This window comes from Solanum dulcamara, chromosome 4, assembly GCF_947179165.1.
Source record: "Solanum dulcamara chromosome 4, daSolDulc1.2, whole genome shotgun sequence".
NCBI classification, from domain to species: Eukaryota; Viridiplantae; Streptophyta; class Magnoliopsida; order Solanales; family Solanaceae; genus Solanum; species Solanum dulcamara.
Genome location: NC_077240.1, coordinates 15,761,966 through 15,786,516, shown reverse-complemented (window position 1 = coordinate 15,786,516; position 24,551 = coordinate 15,761,966). Strand labels below are relative to the sequence as shown.

The following is a 24,551-nucleotide window of genomic DNA, read 5'->3' as shown; positions in this document are numbered from 1 at the left end:
AAAAATTATGAAAAAATTTTAAAAAATATTTATAATTACATTTTAAAAAATATTTTTATGTATAACATAATTTAAAAATAGTATATCTATAATCGGGTCGGTTTGGGTTCGGTTTGGGTTCGGTTTGACTTTTTTTAGTTAAAACCAAACCAACCCTATAATGGTCGGGTTTTTTTTCCAAACACCAAACCAAGTCAAACCAAACCACTAGTTGGATTTTTTTCCGATTTGGTTCGATTTGTCAGTTTAGTGCGGTTTATCGGTTTGCCCTGTACAGCCCTACTTCTCACTAATATTTTTTGGCTTAAATTTGAGTTTGAATTATAACTAATTGATTCTTAAGAGAGTGTTAGCTTGTAAACTAAAAGTTAACGGCCATAAATTTGGGGCAATTAACTTTTGATTTTTACTTTTTTTTTGCATTTTTTAATCTAAATGTTTTTTAAAAAAACTTAAAAATCAAAAACTACTTAAAATAATTCAATTCAAATACCCTTTGAATCCTATTCTATTTTATACAAATTTTCAACTAAATTACTATTTCAAACTTATTTTTGTACGTGAAAGATGGAAAAAGACCAACTTAAAAAGCATCTCTAACAACACGGGTTATCATGCATACAAATTTTAAAAGTTAGAATTTATTGGAAAGAGTTTTAATAATGTACTTAAATTGTATTTTATAATAATATGTAATCTAAAATATGCCTTTATAATATAATATCATTACAACAATTTGTTAGTTTCCTAAATATTGACACTATTTTTTAAAAATTTTGTGTACGCTATCAATAATATATATTAATAGATGACTTAAATCTAAATTTTAATAAATAAAAGACTCCAACAAATATCAAGCATTGCCAAATAAAACCATCAAATATCAAGCATTGTCAAATAAAATCATAAAAAGGAAAGAATTATACATGAAATATTTTCAAAATTTAGCATAGAGGAAACTCGAAGTTTCAAATAATATTTGAAGAAAACATTATGTGAAAAATAATATGTGGAACTTTAAAGTTTACCTTGGAAGACATTGACTGCATTTGATAGATAGAAAGAAAAAATTAAGGAGTCTTTGGGAAGGATGCATTAAAAATAACAATGTATGAATTAGTTTTATGTGTTATTAATATTTTATTTTATTACACATTTTTAATCTAGGAAAAAAATATAAATTTTCTTCTGAAGTTATATCGAAAACTCAGTTACACATTTTAACTATCACAGCGATTTATTACACATTCAAACTATCTAAAAGTAAATTTATTACTCCTTCTAAAATGTATAACACTACTTTCACAGTATGTGATGTATTGATGTATTACACTCGCCGGATGAGCACTGTTGACTGTATCGCCAAGAGGAGATGGCCGGAATATAGGGCTCGACTTGTATGACGTTGAATTCACTCAAAAAATAGTAAACTAGTACTACCACTTTGCGGTTTGCATATATACAAAGGGAAAAAAAGGGGGAAATAATATTTTTGAACTATTTAAAATAGATTAAATTTACCCAGCAATATTTTTGGGTTAAATACTGTATTCGCACTAGAGTTGTTTAATTAAATCGCAATCGATAAATCATTGCAAAATTGGCTTATTGTTTTTATTAGTATTGATTTTCAGATTAACGATAGGTGAACCAATTAAAATATAGTTAAAAAATTATTGATGCAGGGTGGATTACTCAATTTTTTTATTGGATAAACTGTCAATCCATTAAGAATTATGATAGTTACACTTTTACCATAAATATATTTGTTAAATAAATGCTTATGTGCATGCATATCAAAATTTAGACTTTCATATATTTCTTAGTATGATTAACAATCAAAGAATTATTAGTTTAAGTAGAACTAAAAAAAATATTATTTTGTTTGATTTGAGATCAACATGTTAGTGAGTGGAAATGAAAAAAGAGAGCATGAAATGATCGAGCCAATATATTGTTCGATAATCGCCAGTTAATTACTAATCTGATACTGAATCAAGCGAAAACTTATTGATTGACTAGTGGATTATTATATTTAGAAATCGGTATCCGATAAGCCAAACTGTTAAGCATAATTATTCATCGGATCTGTTCAATAAGCAATCCTACTTCTCACTAATATTTTTTGGCTTAAATTTAAGTTTGATTTATAGCTAATTGAATCTTAAGAGAGTGTTTGGATTAACCTTTTTATAATACCTTATAAGCTGAAAGTTAAAAGTCAAAAGTTTGAGTTATCAATTTTTAATTTTTAATTTTTAATTTATTTTTCTACTTTTTAATCTTAAAAAAAAAACTTAAAAATCTAAAACTCCTTAAAACGATTCAATTCAAACAGCATTTGAGTCCTATTTTATTTTACACAAATTTTCAACTAAATTACTTATTATTCTGTACTATTTTTATATACCCTCCATCAAATAATCCATAAATAGGTCTACCAAATTTAGGGCAGACCCAATGGAAAGGCGCTGGATGGACGCTAATAAAAAGACCTGCGATTTCGTAGAAAAATACTGTAAACCAAACGGGCCCTAGGTTTTAAGGTATTGTTGGTAGAAGAAGCAAGAAGATCTCAGAGCGGCCACCGTCGCGAAAATGTCGAAGAAAAACGATTTGGGTCGCCGGAAAAAACAGCACGAGTTCAATCTTCGGAGTATATTTCTTTCCCTTGAATGTTATGTGTTACTACAATCTCGATGTGATACTAATTTTTGATTGATGGTGAAATTATATTATAGGGGAAAGAGAAGAGAAAGAAAAGCTAGCCAAGAAGCTACAAGCAAAAAAGAACAAGATGAAGGTATTATCCCTCTTTAATGGCTGATTATGCGATTATTTCTCTCGTATTCACTAATTTAATAAGAAAAGTTATGATCTTTACTGGGCAATCTTTGATTGTTTAATAAGTAGTTCTTCTACACACTCATGTTGCCACGAGCATTCGGACAATGATAAAAAAATTACTTTATCAAAATTCAACTGGAGTTTCTTAATGATGATTATAGAAGTTTATTTTATGAAAGAGGAGCTAATTTGGATTGTGTTGTGATTTAGGTGGATGGTAAGGACAAGAAGAAGAAAGGTGGAAGTGGATTTCAAGTGGGGAAGAAAAAAGTGAAAACAAAGATGACTCCATTGGTCAAAGCTAAAGCTGCACAAGCAATGGAGATTGAAAAATGAGATTATGCTGTAATTTATTCAGGCGTATGTATGTGGATTATCAATCAGAAACTCTGATTGATTCTAGATAACTGTATTCTTCTTTCTCGCAATTTGGTATCTGAAATTGAAGCTGATTACGTCTTTCTTCTGCATTTAGCGATAAAGACTTGATATTTGTTCATGTTCCATGTTATCTATATTCTTTCTTGTGCTCTTAACGCTTTTATTCGTTTGCTCTTCTTATGTCTTGCAATGTTTTCTCTTGACATTACCATATTTAACTGAGTTTGTACTGTTCAGCGTGCAGACAAGATGGAGATTTGGAGTTCAGGTCCTGAACAAGTGTGACAGTAGGTTCTGGTCTGTTTACAATGTCAATGATAAGGGATGATAGTTTTTCTAAAACAAAAAATATCAGTATTGCCATACATAGGACATTTGATATTTGAAAGTACTACTGCCCCTTCAAGTTAGAGTTTACAAGGATCTTGTCTTTTTCGAAAGAGAGTAAGCTGTATTCATTACTGAAAGCACCGCGAAGGTGCTGTATTACAAATTATCAGTTAGAAAGATCTTTCAGCAGTAGTCTAGGAAAAGAAACAAATTGTCACATCTTAATCAATTCATACTTGAGATTTTCAGGTCCGGAGAGCTTGTAGTAAGATCTTAGCAATGGGTGTTACAAACTTGTAAATGATATGGCTAGATTACTAAGCAGTGCAGTGATTATGAACTACATCAAGGAGAGATCAATAGCAGCAGTTGTACTTGCAGTTTATTGCCCACTAAAGAGGTAAAATGTGGTGTATTTGATTTTTAAAAAATGGTAGTTATATTGACACTTTGGGGTGATTACAGCTGGAAGTAGTTGGATTCTGCTAATTAACCACCCTCCACTCCTGCTGGGAGTAGCTACATGTATGGTTTAATTCAGATGTATTATCTAGAGCATTATGTTCTTTGCTTGTACTTGGTATTAAGAATGACCCTCTAAATTATGTTATTTTGTTTTAAAAAAAAAAGGTTGCCCCTCTAAACTCTGGATAGATAGATTATTTCCATGCCTTTGATACTTGAAGAAAAAGGTCAATAGTAACCTGGTGGGAGGAAAATATTTAAGACAGTATAAAACTGGGGTGCACATTGTGAGCTCGGTATGATGTTGCAGAGATCTTCATGGACCTTCGTCTGTCCTTAGGGGTGCCAGATTCAAGTGTAATAAAAGCTGGATTTGGCAGATCTTCGGCTGCTTTCTTGAATATTTTTCCTATCTCTAGGGATGTAAACGGGGCTAAAATTTTCACCCATTCTTGAATGTCTCTCCCATGTAAACGGGAGTGGCTGGTAACCTGCTAAACTTTTCACCCATTCTTGAATCCTTCTCTTATCTCTAGGGTAGTTGGCTTGAAATTCATTATGCAAGTCCTGATCAATTCATCTGTTTGGCTTATCTTGTGCGTGCTTGACTGCTTTACTTTATAGAAAGCATGCATTTTACTCAAGACTTTTCACTTACTAACGAAGAAAGCCATTAAGGCAGTAAGAATAAATCACAAAGAAAAGGCTGCCCTGCCCAATTTTTGGTAGCCCGAATTACCGTTCGAACCTATTGCCAGGGAAAAATAAAAGAAGCCCAAAATCGTGAGTCACAGCTAATACATCAAATGTAGTCGACAGTAATGTTTTTGTCCTTGGATCAACAAAGTTTGAAGCTTTTGTTTATCGAAAAGATTGTCATTTCGTTTAATAGTTGAATTTGTAGAAAGGGGTTAAAAGGCAAGTAGGTTTAGGCTGATCAAGTTCATTTTCGTCGTGGGGAAATTTCTTAGGGATTTTTCTGATGCCTTCTATTCTTTGCAAAGCCTTCTTTTATAGGCCCAATATCTGAACCGTCACCTTCATGTGAAACGACGGTTTGCTTGGTAATGAAAAAGCTATTACGTAATTCATGCCTACGTTCTAACTCCTCATTTGAAATTTATTGGAGTAGGTGGGTGTGCACCTCAAAATTGATTGTTAGGCTTCTGAGGGTCATTATGTCTTTTCCTGAGTGAGGCTTCTCTCGGATACCCGGTTGTGAGCTGATCCTGCTCGGGCAAATGTTAAAAGGCTTTCCTAGATCGCCTGCAAACGTTCCTTGGTATTTGGTCTAAATCCGATATATCCCATTGCGTGTTTGCAGTTGCAATGATTTTATTTGCCAACTGATCAATAGAAATTATAGTCCAATGCATTTACTCCCACTTTTCTTTTTTTAAAAAAGAAATTACATTTTTGGAATTAGAAAAGGAGAAATTAAGGAGGAAGAATGTAACTCGAAGAATTGAACTCAATCACTCATACAACATATTATGTGAAAGTTTTTTTTTACTAAGGGCAAGAATGAAGAAAGCAAAAGGATGAGGATGAAACAAAGAGTGGGGAGTTGTATTTATATGAATGTGACATTGACATCATATCCTTATTGTCGGCTTTACCAAAACGACCACTTGGTGCTGTAGAGTCCAACTTGTTTGAAGTGAAGCCTGTTCTCTCGTCATCTCAATTGTCCCTTTCACAATCCCTTTAAACCTTCCCATGCCATCATCCTACGCGCTTCACTTTTCACCATTTCACCCCTTACAAACAACAACATTAATGTTAGTAAATGTGTCTCAATTGAATACAAAATAATTTTTTTTTTTTCTGTTAAGTCAAAATCGGATAAATAAATTAAAATGAAGGGAGTAGAAAATATATTTATCATATGTTTAGACGCTCAATTAGAACATATCATAGTTCAAGTGTCTAAATAAAATTTACTAATAATAAATTTAAAATACATACATCCTTTATAGAAAATAAATTTTCATTACAATTCAATCATTATTTATTCATGCATTATAATCCACGTGTGACTATTTCTTAACCACTCTACCTTTCAAGACTGGAGGGATAAGATTGAACATTCTATCCTTCTCAAATTCTATTTATGCAATTATACTGAATTCTATTGTTGTTGTTGTTGACGACGACTATTTCTAAGTTCTGAACCAAAGGACTTCTAACATTTTGTTTGGATGGTTGTTACGTATTGTTTCATAATGAATCATATTGTATTGTATTGTCTTATGTTGTATTATATCGTACTGTATTGTTTAATAAATACAACGTTTTGATAGATTGTATCATTCTTCGTTATTACATAATGTTACATATTCATAATTTGAATGATAAACCTATAAAAAAAATTAGGGTACGAGGAAGAGATACTATGAGAAAGTAGGGTAAATGATAAAATAAATTATTAAATTAAAAGTAAAGACAAAATAAGAAGAAAATATTAAGGCAAGGACGCGATCATACCAAATCGATCGTTATACAAAATAAGTAACGATGAATTTAAACTATACGATACAATAAAATTTAAGTAACAGTTAAAACAAATATTATAATATAATATAATACAACGGATAACAATCGTCCAAAAAGTGACATGTTGAGAAACTTACAGGGTCAAATGTGAACATTATCTATCCACCTTTTTTTTTCAGTTAGAAAATGGGGATGCCAATGCTTCCAAGCTGCGCGTGGTAATGAACAAGTCTTGAAGTCCTTATTAAATTAATTTTTGAGTGCAATAAATATCGGCATTATCCATCCAGCGCGGTTTTTCAGGCTTGAGAGTGTGCTTTCTCTTCAATTCAATCTTCTGAATCTTTTTGCTCAAAACAAATTGGCATCACTCAATTTCTCTCTCACATACCACACAATGACACAACACATATCTATACGTTCTGAAACAGAAACAACTCTCTCTGCCTCACATTTCCATTTCCATTTCCATTTCAGATAAGGACTTGTCACAGGTTATAGTAACTTCACCATTTCCCTCTTTAAGCTTTTAACTTTCCTTTTTCCCAAAAGGGTCACCTCTTTTTTGCATTTTAATCAATTTGGTGTCAGTTTCTTGGCAAAAAATATCATAAAGCTGTGATCTTTGTTGAGTTTCCAAAATCAAGAATTGAGATTTTTATTAAGAGTTCATGAGTGGGGTTCTTGTTCTTGATGCAATGACATTGATTTCTCTGTTGTGTTTTGGTTCTTTCTGTTGAAATGTTTGTGGAAATTGGCCCATGAAGCAGAAATTTAGTGTTTAAGGGTTTGTTTTGAGTGGTAAGGTGAGAATGGACTAGGCCAAGAGACTAGTTCAGCCTTTGTTTCTTTTGAATTTATCTTCAATGTGAAGGCCTTTACCTTTTCAAATAGTTTTGGCAAGCTGTTAAAAGTTATGCTAATCTTAGCTCTTTTGCTTTGAACTTGCATTTCTCTTCCTATGAGCACCTCTTAGCCTCTTGTTTTGCTTTTCTGTTGAATTTTGAACTAAGGACTCTTTTCCTTATCCTATATCTATGTTGCTAAGTGAGTTGCTATTTCTTAACATACTTTGTGTCATTCACTGACATACTCTTAAAACCTTTTCAGATTTTGCATTTACTGGGAGGCTTTGTTCTTGAACGAGCTTTCCGTTGTTATTCTTGTGCTAGGTTGGAGGGTGAAATTCACAGCTAAGTACATTCTGGGATTTTAAGGAGATCTTGAATGTGCACAATAAAGTTCCCTTGAGAGTTTAAAGAAGTTTCAGTCTTTTTGTGCCATTTTCTTATCCAAATCTGCAACTTTTTACTGGTTTTGATGTTGCGAAGATCACTTTCGATGTTTAGGAATAAAGAGTTGTGACTTTGATTCCCTTTCCTTTGATATTTCAATCACTTTTTGAAGGGGAAATATTGTTTACGGAGTTCTGGAAAAATACGTAAATGTATGGATCGAAGGGAAGCTATGATGTTACCTGGATCCTCTCCTTACTATATGCAGAGAGGGATGAGTGGGAGTGGGAGCGGGAATACCCCTGGTTTACAGGGATCACCAAGCATTAATCCTTCATTACCTACTTCCAATATTGCCTTTCAATCTAGTAGTAGCGGCACTTTGATTCCACAAACACTAGTAATGGATCCTTCATCAACTATATCACCTAGAGGTAGTATTGGTGCATCATCAGCACTGCCACAAGGTGAGCCTGTGCGCAGAAAGAGGGGTAGGCCTCGGAAGTATGGAGCTCAAGGGGCGATCTCATTGGCTCTGACTCCACCTCCATCTACTCAGGCAATGTCATTAAACTCAACTCAGAAGAGAGGAAGAGGAAGGCCACCAGGGTCTGGACGAAAACAGCAACTTGCTTCTTTTGGTAATTTTTCCCTTTAATTTGCATTTCCGTATATCCTGGACAATTGGAGTAGTTTAATGGTGGGGACCTAATATGTTTCTTTTTACTCTTAGTAGTTGTTTGTTAAGTTCTTTATATAATAAAGAACTTAATCTGATTGAGCAAGTTTTACCAACTTACTTCTGTGCAGTCCTCTTAAGCCATAGCATGTTCCTTTCTTGCAGTTGGCTATCTCCCTCATCATGATGTTGTTTATCATTGTGTATCGTCCTCAATAGTGAACAGATTTTTCTTGCAAGAAAGCTACCTCATATTGACAGATAGATATTGTTCTGATAAGTACACTAAAGCATATTAAATTCACATAGGAAGTAAAATATGTTACTATTCCATGTAATTATTAATAAAAGAATTTCAAGCATTTTAATAATGTATACCACATGTTAAAGTTGTTTATAAAACCTCGGAACTATAAATTTGTGTATTCATAGTGCTACAATTTACGCCACCAGTGTTTTATGTGGGGATTAGGATGAGCTCACATATCAAATTTGATCAGTGATGCTAAGGAAATATTGGAGTTGAAACAGAACTATTTTAAAATTGCATTCTTCGTACACTTCTTAAGTGACAATCAAAACTTAAAAAGATAAAGAAGAAACAATCTTGTTTTATTTTTTTGGGTCACTTCTTCCCTCAAGTTTAACAAAACTTAGTGGACCCCCCCCCTCTGGTTTGAAAAATATTTCAGACTGACTTCCTCAAGAGTACAGGTTTTGTGTCAAATTTATTACTGAAATATTTTAACCATAATACTCTCCAAAGGACTAACTTGTTCCTGTCAAATTATTCATCTCCTGAAGTGTCCTTCCCCTCTGATTCTTTAGTCTAAAAGTCAGACAATAACTTTGCAGGCCCAAACATCCAATTGTTCCTGAATTTAGCTCCTTATAGATTTGATGTATAGAAGAAGAAAATGCTTTCTTTTTTCTGCCCAAAAATTGAATGGACATTGATAGTAAGAATTATTGTCTTCCTTACCAACTTAAAGAGTGTGCACTTCTTCCTTTTCTATTTTAAAAATTCATTATGCAGACATCCATTACCATTACTTGAACCATTTAAACTAACGATGAAATGAGAAAAAAAAATGTATTTTCTGCACATCTGACATCTTATTCATAAGGAGGTGACAAGATCAATTTAATGGGCGCTGAATGTGAAAATAGTCTCTTCTTGAGCTCATTCTTCTTTGTTGTTTTGGATTGATGGAGGGAGAATAGTCACTAAGTAAACATGGGATTACTGCAACTTTATTCTTTGATTATCTTATTGAGACAAATAAGTGGCTACTAATAACCCCAAAAAGAAAAAAGAGGACATCAAAATGCTAGAATGGTTGCTTATTTCGTAAAATTAAGCATACTATAGAAGTTTGAGATCATTTTTTTTCCTGATTCTCACATTATAAAAATGCAAATGGAGATACCCAGATTATATTGTTGCATTATTATGTTGATACCAGAAAAATTAAAGTTACAGCTTAGGCCTTAAATGCATTAAATTTGTCTCTCCAGGGTCTAGTTTCAGAATAGATCACCAAAACGAGTAATTGAGAAGTTGCACTATTTTCAGCATCTGAACTTGTTTTTTACATGTGATAGTTGAGGTTGAAGTTTCATAAAATTCTACTATTCCTTTACTAGGTGTCAGTGCTATTCATCAATGTGAGTATCCTTTTCTATCCATTGAGCATATTCCTTGAGCCGGGATGTTTCTTTGCCATGCTTTCAGTTGCTGACTTGCAGTAGTGGAGTCTTTTTATTTGATTGTCATATAATTCGTTTATTCTTTTGCTAGGTGGATGGTTGTCCAATACAGCTGGAATTGGTTTTACCCCGCATGTCATCATGATTGCTGTTGGAGAAGTATGTGATTCACATGTTTTAGAATGTGTTAAATTGTATAGCATCACGTAGATAGCATGACTGAAACTACCGTTGTTTCTTTAACCTCATTTCTATCATGCTGGCACATTACAGCTTTATGGGTCGCTATTTACATGGAAACTGTTAGAGCATGGGAATGAACTTTTCCTCCCTGTGTTTATTTCCCAAGGTTAGGCTCTCACGAAACTTGAGTAAGAAGTAACATAATGAACCCAATAGTAAAGAAAGAAAAAGAATAATCATGTAGTTTTGGTCCAAGATATCTTCAGGGACCTTATACTGATCATTACATGTGAGTATATGCAATAAAGATGGATCCTTTTTTGGTTGTGATATGCTTCTCTCTCAGATTGGGGTGAGTTTGCAAAATGTTGACACATCTTGTATGCTTAAATATTGCGTAGGAGCTTACTTATCATTAACTAGAAACAACTAAAATTAAACTTTGCTTTTGGTTATAAAAAAAAAAACAAAAACTAGAAACAACTGAAGATCCTTCTTTACAGGGTTGCAATCTTAATATATTAATAGTTGAAACTTGAACGTGAAAATTCAAATAATGATTGGATTAACAAATAAAAAGGTGATTCTATACTTGATCTAGAAGCAGTTTTGACCTTTTAAATTCTCTTGTCACCATTTCCTTCCAGGCAGCTAGGTGCTCTCCAATTGTTTGTATAAAGCAGGAGGCCTTTGAGCACAATAGAATATTGTTACAACTTCAATTTGGAAAAAACTGCATCTGGCTTACCTTTAATTAATACTCTTTCAGCCATTCTATTTTTATTTTAATTCTTCCACGAACAATATTAATGGAAGGGTTCATTTGCATTTCCTGCAGGACATCACTGCAAAAATAATGTCATTTTCGCAACAAGGGCCTAGATCAATATGTATTTTATCGGCAAATGGTGTCATCTCCACTGTAACTCTTCGTCAGCCATCAACTTCTGGTGGCACTGTTACATATGAGGTCTGAGGACTTAACATTAAATTCCAAAAATATAGTTTTTCAGGCTGATGGCAGTAAGTTGCTATTCCTAAATGGAGAGCATAAATGTCTACAGTTTAGACTGATGAAGTAGTTATCTTTTCTTGAGATGCAACCTGAAATCGAATTGTTTGCTAATGGTTAGAAAAATAAAGTTATCAGTGTTTTCAGTATTTGTTTGGTCTGATAACTTTACATAGATCTGTTAGTAACCGTGAAATAACTTTGAGACTTAGTTTCCAATATCCTTAATACCCAATCGGAAAATATTTTAACACAAATGTTAAGAAATTTTGAGGCCTAGACTTTTAAGGTTGTTTTCTTGATTCTTGTGTGTAAATGTTTTAATTCACTAGTCACTTTTTCTTGGTTTGACATTCATATTGCAATATGAGGAAACTAGACGTTTTTTATCCCTACCTATGATTGCAGCAGATTCTGGGATTGTACCTGTATCTTTTACAAACTCGTTGACCAATCTTTTCTCAGTTTTCTTCTACACTGTCGTATACCAAATGATGAATCAGTTATTTGGCCTAGTTTTCAGTGATTTGGGTGGTCCAGGGGAGGGGGGGGGGGACCACTTATTAAAGTGGATAAAGTTTTCTCTATATTAGGAGCTTGTAATCTAGTTAAGTACTGATATAAGTATGTTATTGCATTTTACCTAATTTACCCCCTCATTTTCCATCTTTTTCTGCAAAAATGAACTTCCAAGCATATGTTCTTACTCCATACAGGGACGGTTTGAGATATTATGTTTATCGGGCTCATTCTTGGTCAACGAAAGTGGTGGATCTCGGGGTAGGATTGGTAGCCTAAGTGTTTCTCTTGCTAGTCCAGATGGTCGCGTGATAGGTGGTGGAGTTGGAGGTGTTCTAATTGCGGCTAGTCCAATTCAGGTATCATTTTCAATCCTTCCATCTCATTGAAATCTCCATTTGATGTCTTCGAATGGAAACCATTCGGTATTTGCTTGTCTTTGTCATACGATACTATGATAAACTCATTTGCAAATTAGTATGAAACCTTATAAGGTTGCTTCCATTTTAATCTACATGCACCTTTGAATCTAAAAAAACTTTGGCTGGTTTTAGATTTATATAGTTGTGTGATCATCGTTAAATCATGATGAAATTGGTCTTCCTAAAAAACTCGCTTAATGACATGGAGACTAAGCCTTCTTACCTTGTGGACTCACTTACCTATTCAAAGCCTGAAACTGAAAGTTAATGATTTTAGGTAATAGTGGGAAGCTTCTTATGCTCAAGTTCAAAGGCAAAGAAAAGAGCTGCAGTAAGTGTACAGAGTGCAGGAACTTCAGATCTTCAGACCACTAACAATTCCGTAAATCCAGCTGATTCTCTTTCGAACCAGAATCTTACACCATCCTCTTCAATGGGAGTATGGCCTAGTTCAAGGCATATGGACCTACAAACTGGCCATATTGACATTGATTTAATGCGAGGATGACTATGTCAAATGTAGGTAGACGAGTGAGCACTGTATATATTGTGTTCTGATTTCTCCAGTCCTACCATCTTGACATAAGACATGTTCTTATAACCATCAGCAGCTATCTTAGATTGTAGTGACATAGTCATCCTCGCATATAGGAGTTCTTTTGCAGTTTAACATGAATCTGCTTTTCTACTCAATAGTAGTTCAATTCATGCTGGAGGCTTTAGTCTGCGCGTGTAACATATTGTGGTTTGTCTTCCAGTTGCAGACCATTCCATCAATTTAGCTAATTTTTCCTTGATCTTGTGGTGGATGACATATTTTTATATTTTCTTGGTTTCATTGGACTCATATATCTGCCTGATTTTGAAATCTGATCCTCTGCAATTATTCTATGCTTTGAGTACGCTTGATGTTTTTTTTTTTTCAAACATTCCATGGAAAAAACAACAAAATATGCAAATGGATATAAATCTCATCTTGCACGAAAGTTCAGAACTTTAATAATCAGATATTTGGATAATACATTTGCACCCTAAACTTGTCCCGAAAATTATTTACATATTGAATTAACTTTGTGGGCGTCTTTTTACCCTTTATTCTTGTTTGGAGTGAAACTATTATCCATCATACATGTAGTGTTGATAATCATGTTTGTCATCACATCACTCCATTTAAAAGATGGAATTCCTCTACATTCTTTTAACAGTCCAAAAGAATGAAATTCAAAAAAATCAACTTTTCTTTAGCAGACTCTCAACAAGAATTAGGACAATTGAACATGGGATCTGCGTCCATATGTAATCTAAATTCCAACGGAAGGTTAATATTCCCTTTATTCCAATTTGTGTGACATATATAGTGTCAATCGGCACAAAGTTTAATAACACTTTTGGAACTTACTGTACTTTTTTTCAGAACGCAAGTAAGAAAGAAACAGACGACCAAATTTTTGATCATTCTTAACAACATTGTCACAATTTTTATTTAAAATACATAAGGTCGGTTGATCGATCGATGGACACTGGACAACACTATATAAGTGACTTCATAGAGAAACATGCATGCAGACTTAAAATAACTCACACATCAAATATTGCAAAAGTGACACATTTATATGATGAAGTTAACAAATAGGCCTGCAGGGCAGGCTGGGACACCGTGCTTTCCTGTTATTGAACTTGAAAATCAAGAGATCAACTGGTTTGGCTTCCTCTTCCACTGCCACTGCCACGCCTGCCGCGGCCTCCATTGGGTAATTTCTGGAAGATTCACCATGATAGAAGCATACTATTGATAAGGGATAATTTTAGCCCAAAACTCGATTGAATTGGGATGGTTGACAACTTGACATCCCTCCACTCTTAACTAGAGGTCTCGGGGAATTGGTTGTTCTTGTGGTTCTGTTTTTGAAATGTTGGTTGTGTGGTGATAAGACTGGTTTATATAGTGTTTTGGTTAGTCAAAATGGCAATATTCTCTTCAAGGCATGAAAAGTTTCTTGTAATTAAGTATACATAAGTTAAGAAGTTTAGCAGTCAAATAGTTATTTGGACTATTTGATTGTAACTTATATTTACTTTCCTTGAAGGTCACAGCATCTGTTTTCTAATAGTGGATATCTTTATTAGTGTTTTCTGTCTCTTCAACTAATTTTCATCCACGGCATTTGTGTATTTCTGTTTAGTAATAGAACAACAGATTGTTGATTTGCTCTTAGCTTGACTGAGGTAGTACACGTCGGATTGGATGTAACCTGACTTGTTGTCTTGACTTCAAGATATCGAATTGTTTCCTAACGGATGAAGATAAGTTAACTAAAGTGAGAAGCAGAGGGCCCTGTAACCACCTGTAGAGCTAAATGAAGTTCTGCAGTTCTGAATTCTGCATTATTGAGTTTAAATCAGAAAATGCTTTTTTAATTCTTTTCCAGAAATTAAGTGGCATCACTGTAAAAGTTAAAAACCTCAGGTTTTAATCATTTGAGGCCAATTCACAACTCTGAATATGTACAACGAATAGCTAGTTCCAAGCTCGAATAAATAAGGAGTTCGAGTAAAAATAGTCTAGCTGATGCAGTCTTTACTAACTTGAGATTGGGGCCTAGTTGACTGATTGATCTTTGGTTAAACTGTAGTAGGTCTAGATTAGCCACTGAACCAAGTTTTTGTTTCGGATTTCATTAACCATGTCTCTTTCATATGCATGAAATTTCATATTACTATCACTTATAAGGTCTATTATGAACAGATTTTCATTAACTGTAATTTCACAGTAGTATATATGCAAATTTACTAGTATCTATGTCACATGCCCATACATTACACATAATCACATCATCATCATATTCGAATGATAACCATCAATATTATAATGATGCACTAAGCATCAGACCATGTGATGTCATAATCTCCCCAGTCACCTTCTGGAATACCCAAGGCTCTCCACACTGCTTTAGAGGCATCAACAATGTTATTGGGGCATGGAGGCTGATAATCGTGCTTGGCATCACATCCCATGGTAGAGTCACACTCATCTACTACTTTAGCCTTCACACTTCTGCCATTAGCACTTATGGTGGTATAGTTAAGGCACCTATCTCCTCCACTATACCACCCAGTTGAAAGAGCAACAACCAGAGTGTCATCAGAATGGTATTGGTTATCACATTCCGATGGTCCACCACCATCTCCACCTTTTTGGAAGCTATTCAGGGTTAAAACAGCCTTGGTGTTACCAGTCACCGGAGGTGATCATTTGTAAGTGGTGTACATCTTGCCTTGTTTGCAACAATCCGAGTCATTTTCAGGGTTACATTGTCCTGGAGGTGGCTTTATGCCTCTGATTTTGCCACTCGGCTGACAAACCTGTAATCTTGCATCTAAGCAGTAAGTAAGAGTAGCAAAAATCAGCAACACCACAAGTGATTTTCCCAAGCTAGAGTTCGTCATGGTTTTTGTTCCTGTTTTCTTTTATGGTTTTGTTTTCAAATGTTGGTTGTGTGGAGACTGGGATGATCTAACTGGTTTATATAGTGCTTTGGTCAGACAAAATGCCAAGATTCTGCTCAAAGCATGAAAAGTTTCTTATAATTAATTATAAACAGTTAAAAAAATTTGCAGTTAAATTGTCTATTGGAATGCTTCTTTATCCTTTTCAGTAGTATTTTGCTAGAGTAAATTTGAACACACTTGATTATAGCTTATTTACTTTTCTTGAAGGTTTCTATCAGCGGATAACTAATTTAGAATTTTCTGCTTACTGTTACAGAAAGGCATTCTACAACAACCTAATACGCAAGAACTTGACTTGATGGAGTATGTTATTGACTTGGATTCTTTAGTTGCTGAAAATAATTTTGTATTTTTGTTGTACAGTAGTAGCACCATTAGTATTCTTATAATCTAAAGCAACCAGATGGTGACTTAGTTTATTTAATGAGAGAAAGTTTCAATAAAAGAAGAAGAAGATGAAGCAGGACATGCAAACATAACCTTATCAAATGTTGGATTCTCATCAAAACAACTATCACTAGGATGGAAGATTTGGTTGCTTGAAACTCTATTAAGATGACAATACAAAACAAAACAAAACAAAAATTATATTTAGTAGACGACGATGTTTCTCTTGAGCATGGTCCTTAATGATGCTGGATCACAAATACATGATACAAATTTTTTATAATAATTTCATCAACATTTTTGATGATTTAACCAGGATCCTCTCAAAACTCATTACCTTCTCTCAAATAAGCATCGAGCTTTCTCTGTAGAGTCATTTAAGGCTGAATTTAACTGCAAAAAGAGGTTGTATATGATGTACTCTCCGAAGGTTGTTACCTGAGATATTATCTTGAGTATTTGTGAATTTATTGTACCTCAAACACATTTATGTTCGCTGCATGATTATGCTTTTGCTTCCCTATTATAGATGCAATATTGTGATAGTAAACATCATCCACTAAAGCTTCTAATCTGTGTAGGTGTGTATACCCGACCTCAATTAATTCAAGATCGAGGCCTAGTTTATTGATTGATAAATGTTGGTCAAATTGTAGTAGGTTTAGGTTAGCTATTGAATCAAGTCCTGTTTCAAATTTCACAAATCATGTTTCTTTCATTGGAATGAGTTTGATATTACTATATTCCAAAAGTAGATATGAACAGAATTTCATTATAGTGTAATTTCACAAGTAACAACCATGAGAATTTAGTACTTAGTATCTATGCCACATATTATACATGATATGGAACGGTACAATACTATGCATGATGCACTAAGCATCAGACCATGTAATGTCATAATCGCCCCAATCATCTTCTGGTATACCTAAGGCTCTCCACACTGCTTTAGAGGCATCTACAATGTTGTTCGGGCATGGAGGCTGATAATCATGCTCTCCATCACATCCCATGGTAGAGTCACACTCATCTACAACTTTAGCCTTCACGCTTCTGCCATTAGCACTTATGGTGATAAAGTTAAGGCACCTATCTCCTCCACTATACCACCCGGTTGAAAGAGCAACAACCGGAGTGTCATCAGAATGGTATTGGTTATCACATTCCGATGGGCCACCACCATCTCCACCTTTTTGGAAGCTATTCAGGGTTAAAACAGCCTTGGTGTTACCAGTCACTGGAGGTGAGCATTTGTAAGTGGTGTACATCTTGCCTTGTTTGCAACAATCCGAGTCATTTTCAGGGTTACATTGTCCTGGAGGTGGCTTTATGCCTCTGATTTTTCCACTTGGCTGGCAAGCCTGTAATCTTGCATCTAAGCAGTAAGTAAGAGTGGAAAAAACCAGCAAAACTAGAAGAGATGTTCCCATGATAGAGTTCTTCATGGTTCTTGTTCTTGTGATTTTTGAAATGTTGGTTTGTGTGGAGACTCAGATGATCAAACTGGTTTTTATATAGTGTTTTGGTCACACAAAATGCCCAATTTTATGTTCAAGGCATGAAAAGTTTCTTGTTATTAAGTATATATATATATATATATATATATATGTTATGAAGTTTAGCAGTCAAATGATTGTTTTACTTTCCTTGATGGTAAGAGCATATGTTTTCTATATATAGATGTGTAAATTAGATTTTTCTGTCTCAACTTTACCTCCACGGCTTAATCCTAATCACATTTTCCTATTAAAGACAGGCATTCTACTACTAGCCGAAATGACAAGAACTTGATGGTTTAGTTTATTGTCTTGGACTCTCTTGTTGCTGAAAACAAATTTGTATTTTTTTGGGTATAAAAATAGAACAACAGATTGTTTCATCAAGTTACTAAACATGAAAACCTGTATTCTAGCATCTGTATATCTTTTATGATCATCCATCCCTGTGTGACATCAATTAAATGTGACAGGGATCAACTAATATTCTCCATGCCATGCATACTGCTCCATTTGCTTGTTGGATAAGAATATTTAACAAGCCTCCATAACATCAAGTCTTTATAAGTGAAATCATTTTTGATACGCTGTAAGATTTTCCATCTGACCACTGCTCTCACAAATAGATTAATGAACTAGTTGGTTGCACAGGCGTATGACGATTGAATGGAGTGTTGAGGTTTTAAGGGTGCTAATATAATATGAACATATGAAGATTTAGTAGACTGTTCAATGAGCTTATTTTCATTGTTGATATCAAAATCAATGACTACAAATAACTCTAGCTACTAAACATACACAGAGAGAATACAAAAGCAAATTCTAAACTCTATGTATCAGACCAAGTTGAAATTGCGTAGATTGAATAGGTAAGGCCTGATTCACTTATTGATTTTGGATGCTCTGTCTTGCTACAGATTGTGTAACCTCAAGAACCTGCTTGTTACCTTCTCTAAAATCATCATCAAACCTGCTCTGTAGTTCATGAAGGTCGACTCAACTGGCAAAAAAATGTTATATCTAATGTACTATACGTGGCTCGTTGTCTTGATTATTTGTATAGGACCCTGCCTGAAATCAACTCCTGGAGTTAAATGATACTATTCTGCATTAAGGACTGATGAATTCCACCTTATTAAGTTTAAAATCAGCAAATGTTTTTTTCTTTCTTTTCCGGGAAGTGAGCATCACTATAAAAGTTAAAACAACTCTGTGTTTAACCATTTAAGGTCAAACTGTAGTAGGTTTCGGTAAGCTACAGAACCAATCCTGTTTCTTTCATTAGCATGAATTTCATATTACCATCATTTCAAAAGTCGACATGAACAGAACTACATTAATTATACTGTAATTTCACAACAACAAATTACATGAGAAATTAGATGACATAATCTGAGTATGAAGACAATCATCATATGCAAACGATACCATCAATACTATAATGATGCACTAAGCATCAGACCATGTAATTTCATAATCGCCCCAGTCATCTTCAGGTATACCCAAGGCTTTCAACACTGCTTTAGAGGCTTCAACAATATTATTGGGGCATGGAGGCTGATAATCGTGCTCCTCATCACATCCCATGGTAGAGTCACACTCATTTACTACTTTAGCCTTCACACTTCTGCCATTAGCACTTATGGTGATATAGTTAAGGCACCTATCTCCTCCACTGGACCATCCGGTTGAAAGAGCAACAACTGGAGTGTCATCAGAGTGGTATTGGTTATCACATTCGGAGGGTCCACCACCATCTCCACCTTCTTGGAAGCTAATTAAGGTTAAAACAGCCTTGGTATTACCGTTCACAGGAGGTGAACATGTGTAAGTGGTGTACATCTTGCCTTGTACATTGTCCTGGAGGTGATTTTATGCCTCTGATTTTGCCACTCGGCTGGCAAGCCTGTAGTGTTGCATCTAAGCAGTAAGTAAGAGTGGCGAAAACCAGCAAAACTAAAAGTGATGTTCCTACAGTAGACTTCTTCATGGTTTTTGTTCCTTTTTTCTTGTTAGGTGTTGTTTTGAAATGTTGGTTGTGTTGAGATCGGAATAGATCAAACTGGTTTATATAGTGTTTCTGGTTAGACAAAATGCCAATATTCTGCTCAATGCATGAAAGTTTACTTACATAAGCACTCAGCTATGGAGTTTAGCAGTCAAATGGATTACTTATATTCGTAATTTGGCTGTACTAGAGTGGACATACTATATTATAATTTCTTTACTTTCGAGGTCACGCCCTTTTTTCTATTGTGTCAATGGGCTCATTTTCATTGTTAATATGAAAATATAATGACTGCATAGAACTGAATTCAATCAAGTTTACATATACACAGCGAAAAATGCTTTTGTGATCGAAATGGATGGAACTATAAAATTACATAAGCAAGTTCTTAGACCAAGTTATAACAAACTTGCCGAAAGGAAACAGACAGCTTTTGAGGCAGCAACCACATTATTTGGTCTTGGATGTCAATCAACAACCAAGGTTTGCATTACCCCCCACGGTTGTCACTCTCATCGAGTACACGTCTATTACGCCATCCAGTTGAAATAGTTGCCACTGGTGGATTGAATAGGGAAGAAGATCTCTTCCTGTCGATTCCAAATACATCTTAAACTGTATAAGAAAAGTTGAAATTGGACAATGACTCAAACTCTACAACAGCTTGCATTTGGCTGCTCTGTCTTGCTTTGTCCTCTGCAACAGATTCTGCAACCTCGGGAACCTAGTTATACCTTCAGTCAAATCATCATCAAACTGCTCTGTAGTGTCGTGAAGGCAAACTTTACTAGAAAAAATGGCCATATTCAAGGTACTACCGGGATTGTTCTGCTACAAGAAATCATTTTTTTCCTACAGCCGAATATAAGTTATCACAACTAAAGTGAGTAGATTAACCTGAGAGCAACCACAATCATGTTCAGGAAATAATTTTGTGTTCTTTTATTTTTTATGACAAGGGAACCATAACCGCTACCATTTGGGTGCGCACAGGGTAAACCCCGCTCCTGTGCAATAGTTCACAAACCACACAGGAGAGGTAAACCGCTGGGCAAGCCCCGTAAGACGAGACCCAGAAACCCCTCCGCCCCCTGCTGTTGCAGGTAAGAGGTTTCGAACTTGAGACCTCAATTATGGAAGTCCCAAACCAAACAATCTGAGCCCACCCCGAATAGTAGCAACAAATTTTAAAGCAACTAGATGATTACTACTTTCTTTATTAAACAAATAAATTAGGCAGGAAAATCTTACCCTCATTAAATGTAGGACAGGGAAAAAAAAGATTTTCCTTATGCATTTGTAATTCCACTCAACGCTCCAATATTGACTTTCTCGCTATTCTCCTTGTCACCAAGGGAGTCCTTGCCACGATCTGGGCCATCAGTACCATGGTCATCATTAGCGTTAAAACCACCGGAATCGCCATCACCATGTCTGTCACGGTGGCCATCTCTTCCATCAATCTGTCGAAAAATGGAAAATAAGCTACAACAATATGCAGAAACAGCACAAATTATTAGTGCACTCCAGTAAAAACAAAAAGGGAATCAATTCTACGTGCAATACTTCTGAATTATCCTTTTCTGATTGTTTCTTCGACAACGACTCGATTGCTTTAAAGACGTCTGCAAATGACACCATCATTTGTTCCTTAAGCAACTCAGTTGCTTTAAAGACCTAACAAAACCCAAAAAAATAATAAAATGAACTGTTAGTGTTTAGATAAACTGAAATATTAAACTAGACATATACACATAAATGCAACTGCCCATACCTCTCGAATATTGCTCTTCAACTCCGACTGTTCATCAGAAAGTCGTTTGAGCTCGGCAATTCTCTCCAAATTGTTCACTTGGGGATCCGATTTGGTTTTGGGCTGAGTTTTGCTTTTTTTAGGAGGAGTGCTAAAGTCATCATCACTAGGATGAGCTTCAGGAAGATCTCTGGATGCCACCTCCTTATCATTTAGATTTCCAGATGATTCAGGTAAATCCAAGTGAAGTTGCTCAAACTCCGTGGGAGAAACATTCTTAAACTTCAACTACACAAAAACAAATCAAATGAGTAGATATGAAAGATGAGAAACAGCCCCATAATATTTAAGATTTTTACAATATACATTTATGTTACATGCTGCATACACTGCATGTATACATTATTATCTATATTGTATATTACAGATTATGTATATTCACTTAGCAATTCACCTTGTCCCTGCGGATCTTGAATAACCCACCAGATAACTCATTCAAGGTCGGTTGCTTCTCAATTTTCCAATTAAGAATACGAGGCACTTTGTTGTCAACCCGGTGAGCCAACTTACCATCAACGTCAGTGCAGCACTCGTAGAACCAACACTGCAAAGCCAAAGGTAACCCCCCAAGCCTATACATCTTTAGACCCACGCGCAACCTATTGTTCATGGACTCCATCAGGGCTCTAAATACAAGTATACCCCAAGGGAATGTCTCATAATCCCCGCTCTCAACAATACAAAAATCAGCCTTTGTGATGAATGTGTTAATATTAGCAGTTGAGAACAAGAATGTGTGTATGAAATACAACACAGCAATCTTGACCGCATCCTCGTCCGACCTCCATCTCTTTTGGAGGAAGCAGTCAATCAGTGATTGCTTGGGTACCTTTTCAAGTCCAGAAAAGTACATGTCCATCAACCTATTGGTACCACTAGATTCATAACCCTTATCAGCATCACCACAACATCGCAAACCAGTAATAATCCCCAATTCTGACAGACCGAAACGCAACTTGGTTCCGTTAACTTTAAACCACAGTTCATCCTCTCTTTCTGGGACCACCTCCCTGAGCAATAGGGAATGTATAAGCTGGTTCTGTACAACTACATGAGGCAAATCTAGAAAGTACCCGAATGGGGTTTCCCTGAAGATCTGGAGCTGTCTATCATCCAACTTGCTTTTCAACAATGTAACAGCATCACAATTTGTGTGCGAACTTACACGCGTGTGGAAATGTTTGTTTGGTGGGATGTAGAAATCCCAAGTCTGCATTCCCAAAAGATATTGATGTTAGCAATTATAACATTCATCAAGTACTGCCTATATACTTATTATTGTGCACATTGTATATACAATCAAACCTCTCTATACGAGAGACCCTTTATATGGGCATTTCACCAGGACATACTAGTTTCTTTAGAACTGATTTTTATGTTATATTTTACCTTTCTATAACAGGCTTTTTTACCTATAACAACAGCATCCATTATTATAATGTTACACTCTTTGTATAATTTACCTCTCTATAACGGTCTTTACTCAAACATCTATATATTTATTATTCAATAACAACTAAAAAGCAATTTAGTAACGATATTTTATAGGAAATATAATCTTTATAAGTTTTATAAGTTGTAATGAGGAATCTGGAATGTCAAAATCTCTTGTTAAGATGAAGTTGGGGACTTTTTATATTCTGCCATTTTCCCACACCCCCACCTTTTTAATATTGTATTAGCCTTGTTAATTTATAATTAATGAGATATGATTATCATTTGAGATTTAAAAGTTCAACCATTTTATTATCTTTTATAACACAAACAAAATGAAAAATATGATTTTTGGGGTCTTTTTGATCATGTAAGTACAGATTAAACACAACAATCCAAAACAATAAACCATTAACTAGTGTAAAAAATTGAAAAAGTACCTTCAAATTGGAGGAGCTTGGAGGCTCTTCTTCCTTTTGTCCATCATCCACCTTTCTTTTTTTTGATCTAATATTTTTTGCAGAAGAATTAACATCCTTCCGTTTTCCAGCTAATTCACCTTTCGCTCTAGGGGATTTCTTCGAATTAGATTCAGTACCCACACCTGCTCGACTGTGAGTCGTCTGAGAGCGAGTCCTCCTTTCAGTGGAGATTTTCCCCACAGATTTAGGGGTTGAATTCAACTTCGAATCGACAGAATCAGAACTAATTTCTAGTGATAAATCATCATCAGTAAATTCATAAACAGACAAAGGATCGGTTTTCGCTCCTTTACTGCTTGCAATTCCCTTTGGTGGAGTCGACTTCTCCACCATTTTCAACAAACCCCTAAAATCAAACAGAAGATTTCAAGCAGAGGAAGGTTTGCCGTTTGTGGGTAGGTTCCGGTAGAGAAGAGAGACAATACAAGATTTGTTTGTTAGCATTGTACGGAGCAGTAAGTATATATATATATATATAAATAAACCAAAATAGTTAGGGATGCATCGTCGGTTGCTGACGAATAACAAATAACTAATAGAATCATTTTTTATTTTATTTTATATTTGATTGAAATAAAATTGTGAATATTTTATTTTAAGATTAATTATCATGAAATTTATAGTGATATTTTTATTACACATGAAACAATAATTTTAGAATAATTAATCGCGAGATAACTTATTCTCCAATTAAATGAGTTCTTAAAATAAATTACAATTGTATTCACTTTTGCTTATTACTTTAATATATAAAAGAAAAATATCTTCTTTCGTATTTTGAGAAATATTTTATTTGGAGCGCCATCTCCAGAATGGAATTTATATTGCATGATCCGAAGCTTCTGCAGACATCAAACACTGGGCGGGAAACCAAAAAAAAATCCTTAATATTAATAACTTAATTATTGTTATGTAAATGGATGTCAAATTGTTAGTGGGGCCCACTTAAAGTGGGCTAGTTGCCCACTTATTATTCCATTCATTTTATGGCTATATAATAGCCTTCTCAATGTAAGAATTGAGAGACATACATACGAAAAAAAATTTCTTTCTCTTGATCAGTTTCTTCTTCTTTCTCAATTACTCTTACTCTCTTTTCTTTATTAATTGTCAAGTTAGTATATTTATAACACGTTATCAGC

The 24,551-nt window shown here is 34.7% G+C and overlaps 3 protein-coding genes and 2 pseudogenes across 8 annotated transcripts; 2 read left to right on the top strand and 3 right to left on the bottom strand.

Annotated features, from left to right (window-relative positions):
• Positions 1-2,453: 2,453 nt before the first annotated feature.
• Positions 2,454-3,383, top strand: LOC129886590 (uncharacterized). Its single transcript, XM_055961347.1, has 3 exons — positions 2,454-2,656; positions 2,742-2,803; positions 3,058-3,383. The coding sequence occupies exons 1-3, from the start codon at positions 2,599-2,601 to the stop codon at positions 3,181-3,183; spliced, it is 246 nt and encodes an 81-aa protein (XP_055817322.1). The 5' UTR covers positions 2,454-2,598; the 3' UTR covers positions 3,184-3,383.
• Positions 3,384-6,787: 3,404 nt separating this feature from the next.
• On the top strand, positions 6,788-13,126 carry LOC129886589 (AT-hook motif nuclear-localized protein 9). Of its 3 annotated transcripts, none has more exons than XM_055961341.1 (6): positions 6,788-7,013; positions 7,630-8,395; positions 10,235-10,302; positions 11,165-11,296; positions 12,055-12,216; positions 12,557-13,126. In XM_055961341.1, the coding sequence occupies exons 2-6, from the start codon at positions 7,969-7,971 to the stop codon at positions 12,785-12,787; spliced, it is 1,020 nt and encodes a 339-aa protein (XP_055817316.1). In that variant the 5' UTR covers positions 6,788-7,013; positions 7,630-7,968; the 3' UTR covers positions 12,788-13,126. The 3 variants fall into 3 exon arrangements, with proteins under 3 accessions (XP_055817316.1, XP_055817318.1, XP_055817317.1); XM_055961343.1 differs by lacking the exon at positions 6,788-7,013 and adding an exon at positions 7,022-7,320; XM_055961342.1 differs by lacking the exon at positions 6,788-7,013 and adding an exon at positions 7,022-7,325.
• Positions 13,127-15,018: 1,892 nt separating this feature from the next.
• Positions 15,019-17,606, bottom strand: LOC129884040 (putative ripening-related protein 5; annotated as a pseudogene).
• A 1,455-nt stretch (positions 17,607-19,061) lies between these two features.
• On the bottom strand, positions 19,062-19,849 carry LOC129886588 (putative ripening-related protein 1; annotated as a pseudogene).
• Positions 19,850-19,942: 93 nt separating this feature from the next.
• LOC129886586 (uncharacterized) lies at positions 19,943-23,850 on the bottom strand. 4 transcript variants are annotated; one of them, XM_055961337.1, is made up of 6 exons: positions 23,368-23,850; positions 21,888-22,703; positions 21,455-21,721; positions 21,238-21,357; positions 20,932-21,143; positions 19,943-20,532 (listed from the first exon to the last, which is right to left on the bottom strand). In XM_055961337.1, exons 1-5 carry the CDS (start codon positions 23,740-23,742, stop codon positions 20,970-20,972), a joined length of 1,752 nt encoding a protein of 583 aa, XP_055817312.1. In that variant the 5' UTR covers positions 23,743-23,850; the 3' UTR covers positions 19,943-20,532; positions 20,932-20,969. The 4 variants fall into 4 exon arrangements, with proteins under 4 accessions (XP_055817312.1, XP_055817313.1, XP_055817314.1 ...); XM_055961338.1 differs by having other exon boundaries at positions 19,943-20,414; XM_055961339.1 differs by having other exon boundaries at positions 19,943-20,404.
• Positions 23,851-24,551: the final 701 nt, after the last annotated feature.